The sequence below is a fragment of the Geotrypetes seraphini genome, chromosome 2 (assembly GCF_902459505.1).
Source record: "Geotrypetes seraphini chromosome 2, aGeoSer1.1, whole genome shotgun sequence".
NCBI lineage: Eukaryota > Metazoa > Chordata > Amphibia > Gymnophiona > Dermophiidae > Geotrypetes > Geotrypetes seraphini.
The window spans coordinates 387231116-387245237 of NC_047085.1; the positions used below are offsets into that span (position 1 = coordinate 387231116).

Here is a 14122-nt window from a genome sequence, read left to right on the forward strand (position 1 = left end):
CCTCGTCCGATGACGATGCGTCCTCCTCGGTACCGGGAGAGGATTCTTCCCATAAGTCCGGGTCCCTGATGTCAGTGTGCGCACACCGAGAAGTCGGTGTGGAAGGCTTGGTGTGGTGGGTCTTAGAAAGAGACTTGCCCGAGCGCATCGAGATGGTACCGGGAGAGGAAGATCGGTGTTGGTCCCGGTCCCGGGGAGAATGGTGCCGGTCTCGGTCCCAGGAAGACCGGTGCCCTGGTTGATCCCGAAGAGGATCGGCTGCCGTTTGGGTCTGACCTACGGGAGGTTGTTCAGCCGAGAGGATAGGCATGGAAGAGTTGAGGGGCACCGAGGGAGTGGATACCGGTTGGACGGTGCGAGGCTTGGGCCGGTCTGGTACCGAAAGGAGTGGTGCCAAGAGGGTCGGTAACAGGTGCTGGAGTTGTTGCTGCAGCTGTTCCTGTAATTTGTCTTGGAGTATGGCCGCGATGCGGTCATCCAGGGGTGGCACCGGAACCGCTTTTTTCTTTTTCGGTTCCATAGGTGCCGCTCCACGCCCCGGCGATGAGGAGGCCGATGACGAGGCACTCACCGAGATCGGGGCGTAGCGTTTCCGGGGTCGGCGTGAAGCCGGTAGGACCGGTGTCGCCACTGTGGCAGGAGGGCGCTCAAGAGAGGTGGAAGGCTTCTTAGCCGGCTTACCTGGCGCCAGCGACCCCGGTGATGGATCGGGCGTCGTCGAAGTGGTGGGTGCCGATTTTTGCGGTACCGTCGACGATGCAGCCGGTTCCATAGCAGATCCGGTACCGAAGAGGATGTTCTGCTGGATCTGTCGATTCTTTAAAGTGCGTTTTTTAAGAGTGGCACAGCGGGTGCAGGAGTCCGCCCGATGCTCAGGACCCAAACACTGTAGGCACCAATTGTGTGGGTCAGTGAGGGAGATCGGGCGTGCACACCGCTGGCACTTCTTAAAACCCGGCTGCGGTGGCATGAATGGAAACACGGCCTCCGCAAAATCAAACCCAGAGGCCTGTATGGTGACAACAGGCCCCGCTGGGGTCGGTCGAAAAACAAAGAGAAAAAAACAAATTTTTTTTTTTTTTTTAAGAAAAGTAAAACGAAAAGGACCCGAAGAAAAAGGAAGACAAAATCGCGAGCGGGAAGGCAAAAAGTTAGTATTTCAACGGCCGTTGAAAAACACATGCGTCTTCTTCGCTCCGCGGAAACAAAGAAACTGGGGACCACGCACTCTTCCGTCGGGCGGGAAGGCACTCGCGCATGCGCGGTGCGACCAACTAGAACTTTCTAGTTAAAAAGGTCCGTACCGGGGCTCCGTCGGTGACGTCACCCATGCGTAAAGAATATGCTGCCTGCTTGTCCTGGGATAATCATTATAATGGATGTTCAGATCAATGCGCTTCCTGATGCAGTGTGGATCTTTAGTTTTAAAGCAGGGTAATTTGAGAGAAGTGTGAATTGTATATTTCAGATGGAGTTCATAATGAGAGGAGCTTAGCCCCCTCACACTGCAGTATAGAGGAATTGATGTTCAAGGCAATTTAACAAGTTTGAAACGGCTCCCGATTTGTTGAATCGCTTCCGTATGACTATCTGCTGATATTTTGCAACACTAAACTAGTTAAAGCCCCGCCACTGTAATTTAAAATCTTTGGGCAGCTGGTAGCACAACGAAGTGAGCCTCTCATCATCGGCCTGATGATGAATTTATTTGCATCTTAAATCTGTTTCACCATTTTCCTCCACCGTGCCAGTTTTATTTTACAGTGGTAAATTAGGGTGGTACACATAACTTGTAAAAAAAAAAATCCATCAATCTTGAAAAAGCACAAAAGATTGTATTTTATAGTGTACAGTACTAGGAGCACTGTAATTTTACTTTCCTTCAAATTTTTGTAACGTTTCTCCCTGTACTAGGAACTTCATACTTGTTTGGTAATTTTCCATGAAACACTGGGTTGCTGTTGAATTATTCAGGCTTACTTTAGATTTCAAGTGTCAAGTTTATTAATTTTTTAATATACCGACCATCAACGAGTATCTAGCCGGTTTACAATAAAATGCTAAAAATAGAGATAAAAGTAACACTTGTAAAAGTGATGTTTTTAGAGAGAAGGGGAGGTGTACGTTAAGGACATTGACGAGACAAACTTGAAAGTGAGGGTTAAAAATGAGGGAAGGGGTAAAGTTACATTATTAGAGATAAAAAAAAGAAGGGTTGAAAGGAAAGGGAGGGAAAGGGAAAGGGAAAATACAATAGGGATAGGATCGCTTCATTAAAGTGGTTGGTTGATTGAAGATGGGAAGATTCAAGAGCAGTTGAATGCATCTTGAAATAAGAGAGTTTTTAAGTTAGTCTTAAATTTATTGATTAATTTTTTCTGATGGAGTTGAAATGGTAAAGCATTGAGCTGGCGTTATTCCAGAAGCATACTGTGCAGTTTAGCGTGCGGTAATTTTGTGCATGCACTAAAAACGCTAGCGTACCTTAGTAAAAGAAGCCCCTAATGTTGGATTTATGTTCCAACATTCTTTTTTTTAAAGACGCTTGTTATCATTCCCGCATAAATCTTTTGGCAGGGGCAAAAAATAAGATACACAATAAAGGATGAGTTGCAATTCAACAACCACTTGTTGGAACATTGCATGCAATATCATCCTAAATTTGAAGATTTGAAATGTTTGGCTATCAATCATGTGGCTTCTGAAAATAGAGGAGGTAATAGAAAAAACAAGCTGCTTCAGAAACAAACAAGATGGACATATATGTTGAATTCAATAGAACCATTTGGACTTAATTCATACATTGATTGGAAACCCTATTTATGATTTTACCTTTGATATCCTTCATAGATCATGCCTATATCCGCTGTTATGTTTATATATAGAATTTACAATGTGTCATAGATGATTATATAGATAGTATGCACTTTAGTAACACTTTTGATGTAATTATTTATTTTGAAGTTTTTTAATAATATTGAGAAGTAATACAATGTGTTCATCATACATGACAGTAAGGTAAAAGATGGGATGTAAGAGTTTATATTTATTGTGATTTGAACAAGCATTATGATAGTGTTTTATATGTGTGATGATTTCAGTAAATACAGGGTAGAATGCACCCCGCATGTGTTAAATGGGTTGTAATATGCATGTGCATAGTTCACATGAGTTTTAGAGATAAATTAATTTAATTCTTTTAAATATTCTGAAATGTGATAATGAGAGAAGAAAAAAACATGATGGGTTTTGTTAATTAACATTGAAAAATGGTGCAGAACTAAAAATGCATTACTGATTATGATTAGTGTACTGCATATGTGCAATGATTTAAAAAGATGTAACGTAACATGGCGGGCAAGCAGATTTACTCTAGCCCCAAGTGAGGAAGGATGCTGTAAAAGGCGAGACTGATTATGAGAAGTTCGGAAGTGTAAATTAAAAGTGTTTAAGAACTTTAGAATTCAACTCGGAGACTCAACAAATTGTGAAGGAGTTGGATAGTATTTAAATTTGAAAGCAGGTTCCATATTGTCTCAGAGCTATAAAGTTTAGAGTCTGTAATATGCCGGAGAATGTGGTGAAATCAGTTAGCTTAGCGTAGTTTAAGAAAGACTTGGATAATTTCCTAAAAGAGAAATCCATAGGTCATCATTGAAATGACTTGGGGAAATCCACAGCTTATTCCTAGGATAAGCAGCATAAAATCTGTTTTACTACTTTGGATCTAGCTAGGTACTTGGGACCTGGGTTGGCCACTGTTAGAAACAGGATACTGAGCTTGATGAATGTTTGCTCTCCTAATAGCTTTAAACCTTATAATTTTTACCAAATGTTTCAAGCCATCAAATTACTAGATAAGATAAACATACCACTTGTTAATTTAATCTTGTTTCAGCATCGGATTGTTTCTATTTTTACATTACATTACATTAGTGATTTCTATTCCACCATTACCTTGCGGTTCAAGGCGGATTGCATAAGAATTGTCATGAAGTTACAAGATATATAGGTGGAATACATAAGAATTGTTGAGAAATTAAGGTAAAACGTGTTGGGTAATTAGAACATTTTAGATTTGATAGGAGTAGACAGTGTGGTAGGTGGAGCTTGGGAAGGAACTGGTTGTGTTAAACTGAAGAATCTAATGAGCAGTTTTAATGAACTGCTTTTTTATCCTCTGTGGCTCAGATTTGATGCTTATGCAGAATTTGGTGTTTGAGAAATTGAAACAGTAGGTCCAGGAGCAGCTGACCTGGGAGTCACCTATCCAGCAGGAGAATTGGACTGAAGCCTTTGAAGTTGGTTTTGGAGGTCTTAAGAGATCTCTCCACACTTAAAGCCATCTGGTTAAGGCTTGGGGGTCACACTGAAGCAGAACATAGGTCAGGCATTTATAGTTGGGAGTGAATGCCCACTGTGGAAAAAGGGGGAACAGAAGAAATAACCACCACTGTCCACTTGGCTTTCTTTGAAATTTTTTATAGCCTTTTTTTCAGATTCAAGCCTGCTATGGAGAATGTTTCTTTAGCCCTGCCTGTCTTGAACTGTTTTTGGTTTCTTAGCCCCTGGTGGCTGTGTTTTCTCTGGAGGCTAACCTGGTCGCAGGGAAGCTGAAGATTATATTGCAGTTTGTGCGCATTCAGAAACTTCAGTCTGAAGTGCTGGAAAAGAAGGTGCCCAGAATGGCAGTTGCTCACAACCAAGAGAAAAAAAACCAAAACAGCATTTATCTAAGTAGCAGTTTAATAATCCATGAAAAAGTGCTAGATAAACGAGCGAGGTTTTGTAATATGAGCAGTGCCTCCTTCTTATGCCCCCGAGTGCCTCCTTCCCATGTCCCTAGTGCCCCTTCCTATGTCCTTAATGCCCCTCTTCCTCCCCCCCCCCCAAGCCGACCTGCACCAGCTGCATTTAATTACTTCCAGCCATCCCCCGAAGCCGCACCGAAGCCTGCCTGCCCCCAAGCTGACCCGCCGCCGATTCCTCCTCCCCACTCCCGTTCCGGCACCCGCCCGTCCACTCACCACCGCCACTCGCCGCTACATTTACTTACAGCCCCGCTGACGCCGCAATGAATGGAAGGGCATGGCGCGTACCCACAAGCCCTCTCCCGACGTCAATTCTGACGTAGGAGAGAAAGTCAGAGCCAGCCAATCACGGACCTTCTCTCCGTCAGACTTGAGGTCGGGAGAAGGTTTGTGGGTAAGCGCCTGGCTCTTCCCTTCGTTGCGGCACCAGCGGGGCTGTAAGTAAATAGAGCGGGAGAGCGGCGGCGGTGAGCAAACGGGCGGCCCGTGTACCGCACGCAGTTTGCCGACTCTGACGACGCGGGCCGGATTAAAAAGTTTTACGCACGCGCAGTGATATTCTACTGTTTGGGAGGCAGCGCGTGCAGATGGCGTCCGCACGGAGGCGGTACATCGGTGAGTGACTTCAGGTAAATCATCCGGCTTCCAGAGCGCGAGGGGAGGCTTTCCTTCCTCTGCCTTCGGGCTCCCCGGCCTGTTCCCCGCCGCCTGAGCATTGTAGGAAGCCCGCCCGTCCGCCATGGCGGAACCGGACGAACTGAGCACGCTCGAGTACCTGTCCCTGGTGTCGAAGGTGTGCACTGAGCTGGACAACCACCTGGGTATCAACGACAAGGACCTGGCTGAGTTTGTGATAGATATCGCAGAGAAGGCTTCCACTTTTGATAACTTTAAAAATGATTTAGAGAAGAATGGTGCTGAGTTCACAGACTCCCTGATCAGTAACTTACTGCGTCTCATACAAGCTATGCGACCTCCGGCAAAGCCATGCACAGGCAAAGAAGCAGTTGTGAAACCCAAGGCAGAGAAAGAGAATCTTAAAGATCTTTTTCCAGCCCTATGCAGACCAGATGATCCTATGGTTCGAAACATGTTGGATGCGGATGATGTTAAGGTAGCTGCAGATGCTCTAAAGGAACTTGAAGCTCTGATGCCAAGTGCAGCTGGTGAAGAGAAAGTCAAAGGTTCCAAACACAAGGATAAGAAAAAGAAATGGAGTCGAAGTCGTAGCAGGGACAGAGACAGAAAGCGTCGGCAACGATCTCGCTCCCGGTCTCACTCAAGATCACGAGACAGGAAGAAGGTCAAGTCCCGTCATCGTTCCCAGAGCAGGAACACCAGTCCTAGGAAGGAACGTCGGGATAAAGATAAGCATGCAGACAAAATGAACGACCGATGGAGGGTCAAACATGTGGATCGACCTCCACCAGAGGAGCCCTCCATAGGGGACATTTATAATGGCAAAGTGACAAGCATTATGCAGTTTGGATGCTTCGTTCAGCTGGATGGGCTGAGGAAACGCTGGGAGGGTCTGGTCCACATCTCTGAGCTTAGGAGAGAAGGCCGTGTTGCCAACGTTGCTGATGTTGTGAGCAAAGGGCAAAGAGTGAAAGTGAAAGTTCTCTCCTTCACTGGCTCAAAAACCAGTCTGAGTATGAAGGATGTGGACCAGGATACTGGTGAAGATATGAATCCAAACAGACGCAGGAACCTCATAGGCGAAGCAAATGAAGAGGCCTCCATGAGGAACCCCGACAGGCCTAGCCACATCTCTCTGATGAATGCACCAGAGGTGGAAGATGACAGCCTTGAGCGGAAGCGCCTCACCAAGATCTCAGATCCTGAGAAGTGGGAGATCAAGCAGATGATTGCAGCCAATGTTCTCTCCAAAGAGGAGTTCCCTGACTTTGATGAAGAGACCGGGATCCTTCCAAAAGTGGATGATGAGGAAGACGAGGACCTTGAGATCGAACTGGTGGAGGAGGAGCCACCATTCTTGAGAGGACACACAAAGCAGAGCATGGATATGAGTCCCATTAAAATAGTGAAGAACCCTGATGGCTCCTTGTCCCAGGCAGCCATGATGCAAAGTGCATTGGCTAAAGAAAGACGGGAAGTTAAGCAGGCCCAGAGGGAGGCAGAAATGGATTCCATCCCCATGGGATTAAACAAGCACTGGGTTGACCCTCTACCTGATGCTGAGGGGAGACAGATAGCAGCCAACATGAGGGGCATTGGCATGATGCCCAATGACATCCCAGAGTGGAAGAAGCATGCATTTGGTGGCAACAAAGCTTCTTATGGCAAAAAGACACAAATGTCAATCCTTGAGCAGAGGGAGAGTCTCCCTATCTACAGACTCAAAGAACAGCTTATCCAGGCCGTCCATGATAACCAAATCTTGATTGTCATTGGAGAGACAGGTTCTGGGAAAACCACCCAGATCACACAGTACCTAGCGGAAGCCGGCTACACAGCCAGAGGCAAGATTGGCTGTACCCAACCCAGGAGAGTGGCTGCCATGTCGGTTGCCAAGCGTGTGTCAGAAGAGTACGGCTGCTGTTTGGGACAGGAGGTTGGCTATACAATTCGATTTGAAGACTGCACAAGCCCAGAGACTGTCATAAAATACATGACAGATGGTATGCTGCTGAGAGAGTGCTTGATTGATCCTGATTTGAGCCAGTATGCTATTATTATGTTGGATGAAGCACACGAGAGAACAATCCACACGGATGTCCTTTTTGGACTCTTGAAGAAAACTGTGCAGAAACGCCAGGATATGAAGCTGATTGTGACTTCGGCAACGCTGGATGCTGTGAAGTTTTCCCAATACTTTTATGAAGCTCCCATCTTCACCATTCCTGGCCGGACTTACCCTGTAGAAATTCTGTACACCAAAGAGCCTGAGACAGATTATCTGGATGCCAGTCTCATTACTGTCATGCAGATTCACTTAACAGAGCCACCAGGCGATATACTAGTTTTTCTGACCGGTCAGGAGGAGATTGACACTGCCTGTGAGATTCTCTACGAGCGAATGAAATCCCTCGGCCCAGACGTACCTGAGTTAATCATCCTTCCAGTGTATTCAGCTTTACCCAGTGAGATGCAGACAAGAATTTTTGATCCGGCTCCTCCCGGAAGTAGAAAGGTTGTCATCGCTACGAACATTGCGGAGACATCACTGACTATAGATGGAATTTATTATGTGGTGGATCCAGGGTTTGTGAAACAAAAAGTATACAACTCCAAAACTGGCATCGACCAGCTGGTAGTCACACCTATTTCACAGGCCCAGGCAAAACAGCGTGCAGGCAGAGCTGGGAGAACAGGGCCAGGAAAGTGTTATCGATTATACACTGAGCGAGCATACCGAGATGAAATGTTAACCACGAATGTGCCTGAAATCCAGAGGACCAACTTGGCTAGTACTGTGCTGTCACTGAAGGCGATGGGAATTAATGATTTGCTGTCCTTTGATTTCATGGATGCCCCCCCAATGGAAACCCTGATCACAGCCATGGAGCAGCTGTACACATTGGGGGCTCTGGATGATGAGGGGCTTCTTACACGGCTGGGGCGCAGGATGGCAGAGTTCCCCCTGGAGCCCATGCTCTGTAAGATGCTGATTATGTCTGTCCATCTGGGATGCAGCGAGGAAATGCTGACCATTGTCTCCACGCTTTCTGTACAAAATGTATTTTATAGGCCAAAGGATAAACAAGCACTCGCTGATCAGAAAAAGGCCAAGTTCCATCAGACAGAGGGAGACCATCTCACGTTACTCGCTGTATATAACTCATGGAAAAACAACAAGTTTTCCAACCCCTGGTGTTATGAGAACTTCATCCAGGCACGCTCACTGCGCAGGGCTCAGGACATCCGTAAACAAATGCTGGGCATTATGGACAGACATAAGCTGGATGTGGTGTCCTGTGGTAAGGCAACAGTTCGTGTGCAGAAGGCCATCTGCAGTGGCTTCTTCCGGAATGCTGCAAAGAAAGACCCCCAGGAAGGATACCGTACTCTTATTGACCAGCAGGTGGTGTACATCCACCCCTCCAGCGCTCTTTTCAACCGGCAGCCAGAATGGGTTGTGTATCATGAGCTGGTGCTGACCACCAAGGAATATATGAGAGAGGTGACTACGATCGACCCTCGCTGGCTGGTGGAATTTGCCCCTGCCTTCTTTAAAGTCTCTGACCCCACCAAACTCAGCAAGCAGAAGAAGCAGCAACGGCTGGAGCCTTTGTACAATCGTTATGAAGAGCCCAATGCCTGGAGAATCTCCCGTGCCTTCAGGCGGCGGTAAGCGCCAAGAGGAGAGGCATTCTGGGGTATGGTGAGACTCGACTTGTGACTGAGAAATAAGCTCAAGACTCAGAACAGCAAGCAGCATTTCATTTTATGAGGGTTTATTTTCCCTTAAGGGTGCAATCCTACTGAAATCCAATTGGACAGTTTTTCCTCATACCAGTTTATCTTTTGAAGATTCCTGTGATATATTCTATTGTGGTTGATGGTTTCACTAGCGTGAAGAGCCAGGAAAGCTTTTCTGTGACAAGCGACAAGGCCTTGGAGTTCTTATCAATTTTACTATTTGGAAAAGTTAATGGAGCCCTAACTGCTATAGGAATTTATGGTGCTCAGTTTCAGTTTCCCAGAATCACAGAACCTGCAGCTAAATTGGGTTTTCTCTCCAGACATTTTTATGTCAGAACAGAAAGAATCTGTTACACTAAAATAAAAATAAAAAACCCAACCAAAACAGAACAAAATTATATCTGCAGAATTGTGAATGATATATGAAAGTCCTGGAGCCGTAAAGAAATGACTGTGATGTATGAAATGTTGGCTATTCAAGGGACACACTGCTGTTTAAATCTCAATTTCTTCTTAAGAACCTTAGTGGCAAAGGGTGAATCTAAAACAGAAGTTTTTTCGCCCAATGATGTGGGCGAAGGTGGTTTGAGCTTTAAGCTATGCCAGATAGACCTGAGGCTTTTTCTTCTGTTAGATGTAACCCATCAGCTATTAAAATGGAGTTATATATCAATTTATATTATTTATTCCCACTTTCACTATTGGAGATCAATTAGATTTACAGATTAAGACTCATTCGATCATTAACCTCGCTTCCTGATACACCTTCCATCAACATTTTGATCCATTCTGTAGTCATTGCCCACATCTATTACTGCAATTCCTTATACCAGGGCTTAACACAGAAGGAAATACGTCGACTTCAAATCTTATAAACACAGCAGTCAAACTCATTTACAGAGAAAAAAATTTGATCACGTCAGCCCCCCTCCACGAAGTCCATTGGCTACCCATTACACACTGTTTAACATACAAAATATTCTTTCACGCTTGCAAAACAAAGCAAACTAATACTCCAGCTTTCATTGACAAATATTTGATTCCCTCTGGACACTTTGATCTAATTATCAAAATTTGCTAGCAATCCCATCTATACAGGAGATATTCTAAGACACAACCCGTAAAACTATTTTTTCAGTCACCCTCCCTTCTCTGTGGAATGCCCCACCCTTCCCTAGACTAGACTAGACTAGAACCTTCCCTAGACAAATTCAAATCAAAATTAAAAACCTTCCTCTTTGACCATTCAGAAAGGACTCAGGCGCACCCCTGGTATCACTCCTCAGGTGACCTTGATTGAAATGAACTATAAGTTTTTGTTCAGACTTCACTGATCCCCGGTTTACCTTCCCCGTGCAAAACTGAGTCTAACTTATAATTGTTTGAAATGTAATCAGCCAATAGCTACCTTGGGTCATCAGTTTTGGGCATGTTCCTTGGTGCAAGTTTTTTGGACTCAAATGCGACAACACATCGCTGCCATGTGGCAGTATGGCTATAACAGCTGTGCAGAGATGCTCTTTTCTATGGACATTCTCCCTTGCATGTCTCCGAAGGGGTTTCGGGGATTTTTGGAACGTGCTGTTCTGTTGGGGAAAAAACCCAATATTGCACTGCTGAATTGTACCGGATTCCCCCACCTTGTCCCATTGGCGTACTCTCATGATACATCAAGCTTCTATGGAACGTCTCTCTTTGTCTTCATTGGACACACCTCGGGGACATTTGTTCCACTTGGGAGCCTTTTTGGCTTACATTGACTCATAAATTTTGTAGTCATTTATTGAACCCATGATTTCCATTTTGGAGGATGGATTGCTCAGGTTATGTGAGGTTTTGGGGGGAAGGGGGTTTGATGAGGAGGGTGGGAGAAGGGGGTGGACGGGAGGGTAGGGTTGTGCTGTACTTGCATTGTGTGTACTTTTTCTACTGTTTTTGCATTGTTTGTTTTTTGCATAATTTTCAATAAAAATACATTTATATAAAAACCTTCCTCTTCATAGATGTATACAACCAGGGCTGGATTAATGAATAGGCCCAGTAGGCATGTGCCTAGGGCCCGAAATGGTAAGGGGGTCCCGATGAAGGAGGGTATCAACAAAGGAAAAAAAAATTTTAAACAGCATCGATCGGCAATTCGGCTCCCCTGATCGGGCTGAAACAGTGGATTCGAAGGAGGAAGTGTATTGTAATTGTTTAGCAGTATAGAAAAGAGATGTTTCAAAGCAGGATGTTAGTGGGGGCATGTCTGCTATTTAGGCAGCACATTTATAAAGAACGTATAGGCACGTGGAAGAAAGTTTTGTGAGACATGTGTTAAGAAGGGATGTTCATATAAAAGTATGACCCGATTAAAAGGGCTAGTGTAGCTGGAATCAGTGAGAAGATAAGGAGAAGGTTTATAGAAAGTGGCTGGTTTAAAATCTGCTGGAAGTCCTGTGTGTGCCCTTGGGAATGATACCTAACCGTGAAAGAATATTTTGTGTAGTAACAGATTTTTTTTCCAACAGAAATACCAGAGAAAGGACAGTTTATTTGCATGTATGTATGTTTTTTAGGGTGTGCATGAAAATTAAAAATCCCTTTCTTTGTCCAGTAGTATGACTTTTGGTTTCCCTGTATGTATTTTTAGAATTGTGTGATATCCTGAGTGTATGATTAGGCGATTAATCAAAGGCTCAAGAGATATTGTTAAAGAATAACAAAAATAGAGGTTTAGTGCCCATGTTTTTCTGTAACTTGAAAATCATGGTAAATAAGGGTTTGCTAACATTGGTAAGGTTAATAGACAATTATTATAGTGATTTATGTAAATGGGTGGACACGAAGCTGAGTTTTAGCTTAATTTTTACAAGTAAGCTCTTTGGGGTAGGAACCTGATACAGAATATGGATTGAGAATAATTCTTTTGTGCTAGTAGAAAGTTTAATTATGTCCCTTAGATTAGGGGGGTGTATTTTAAATTTGGATTGAGAATAATTATTTTGTGCTAGAAAGTTTAATTATGTCCCTTAGATTAGGGGGGTGTATTTTAAATTTTACTGTGGTCATATTGGTATTACATAGTAACATACATATGGACCCTGTAAAAGTTTTATTTAATCTGTGTTTTGTCTCAGTAAATACAGGTTGCAGTCTCAGCAGCATTCTGGTCAGCCCTGTCTGCAGAGGGGAGGGGCACGTTATTTTCTCTTTGTTCCTTTGTTAATGAACATGTGCTTCCTTTGCAGTGCCACACGCTTCCCTCTGAGGAAAAAAAAAAAAAGAACAGTACCCACAGGAGAGCTGTTTTAGTTTTGGCGGGCATAGAGAATTCAAGCCTGGTTTTTGGCGGGAATTTAAGCTTTTTTGTTCACCAGAACATAGGTTTATTTTTCAGCAACGTAGCAGTTCATTTCACACAGGTCCATTCTGCAGACTGCATGTATCCACTCCCTAGGACAAAGAAAGAAAGAAAGCACCCATATACTCCCAGCATCTAGCAGCAGTTGCAGTAGCTACAGTGAAGACGAGATTTCCTCCAAAATGAACTCTAAAGCCATTATTCAGTTTCTGATTTTACCTGTTGCTATAATCTGCACAGACATTCTGGACTCATAAAATTTTGCACAAATAAGAGACTTTACTTCAAGCCACATTACTTTAAGTCACTTCATTTGAATTATGTTTCTGAACTTTAATTATGCTTTATTGCATAATCCAATAGGCCCATTATGACATCTTGTTAGCAGTTGTATTTTCTTTATCATTGTTCCCTGCATTGTTCTCTGAAAAGATCTACTATTTGTTTATCCTGTATTTTAAATTGTAATTTATTTTTACTGTATTCTATGTACTGTGACATCTGAAGCAGGTTATAGGCCTGTCACACATGTGGGTGGCAGTGCTTCGCATTTGTTTTATTTGCTGACACATCACTAGCTCTTTTAATGATTTAATTTTATTTTGAGAAATGGGTTCTTGTACCACACACAGAAAAGAAAAGTTGTATCTTGTGTGCATATGGGTTAACTGTACCATGTGAAGCATATATTTGGGTTTTTTAGGGTTTACACTTTGCATTTATTTGAAATCTTATTGCATTTAATTCTAGGTTACTATGTCAGACACTTTTGGGTAAAGGAACATTTTCTAAATTTGGTAATATTGGGGTTTTCTTATTTTAGGGAAATTTAGGGATTTAGAAATGTCATATATATCTAAGGTTCCATTTTTTCTCCTAGCTATATTTTCTTTGCATTTTCTTGACCTTTATACCTCAAAAATACTAGTTTTACTGATATATCTATAAATGAACATGGCTATTGTGCCTTGAAGGTAGAACATACATTGTTTATATACCTGCCTACTTGAATGGTACGTTTTCCTGTATGGTTTTATTTGGCCAGCAACTTTACATAAATTACTTGGACAAGGATTTTATCTAGGACAGTGGATGGGATGTGCTTGCTTTCTCACCTGACAGAACAAGCATACCATGGGTAAGATGTTCTCTGGGCTATGATTTAAGCCTGAGACTTGAGTTTTCCTGGTTCTTTGTTGAATCTGTCCTGTTTAATTGGCCTCAGACATTTGTTTGCAGCAGTGGACCTTAACTTTACTCTGATCCCATAGGGGATTGGTTTTGTCCAAAGCACCCTTGCAGAAGAAGGAAGACAGATGACATCCAGGCCTCGGTATGTCCACCTTTGCTATAAATAGCTCGGTGGCCAAGACGGGGGCTATAGAAAGCCTGGATAGCACAAATTGCACAGAAGAAGCAATAGGGTATGACAGAGACCTTTCAGTCATGATCAGAGGGTCTTATATACATGCAAACACATTTAACCCTTTCAGGACCATAAGGATCGTAGGCCAATTTTTGTGGTTTTGACGACATTTTTATGGTAAAAAGGGCTTGCAGATGCCAAAAAATTGATTTTTTT

At 43.5% G+C, this 14122-nt stretch overlaps 1 protein-coding gene across 1 annotated transcript; it reads left to right on the forward strand.

The window, feature by feature from the left end:
* The first annotated feature begins 5192 nt into the window (after positions 1–5192).
* LOC117354020 (ATP-dependent RNA helicase DHX8-like) lies at positions 5193–11042 on the forward strand. Its single transcript, XM_033930757.1, has one exon. It carries the CDS (start codon positions 5551–5553, stop codon positions 9124–9126), a length of 3576 nt encoding a protein of 1191 aa, XP_033786648.1. The 5' UTR covers positions 5193–5550; the 3' UTR covers positions 9127–11042.
* Positions 11043–14122: the final 3080 nt, after the last annotated feature.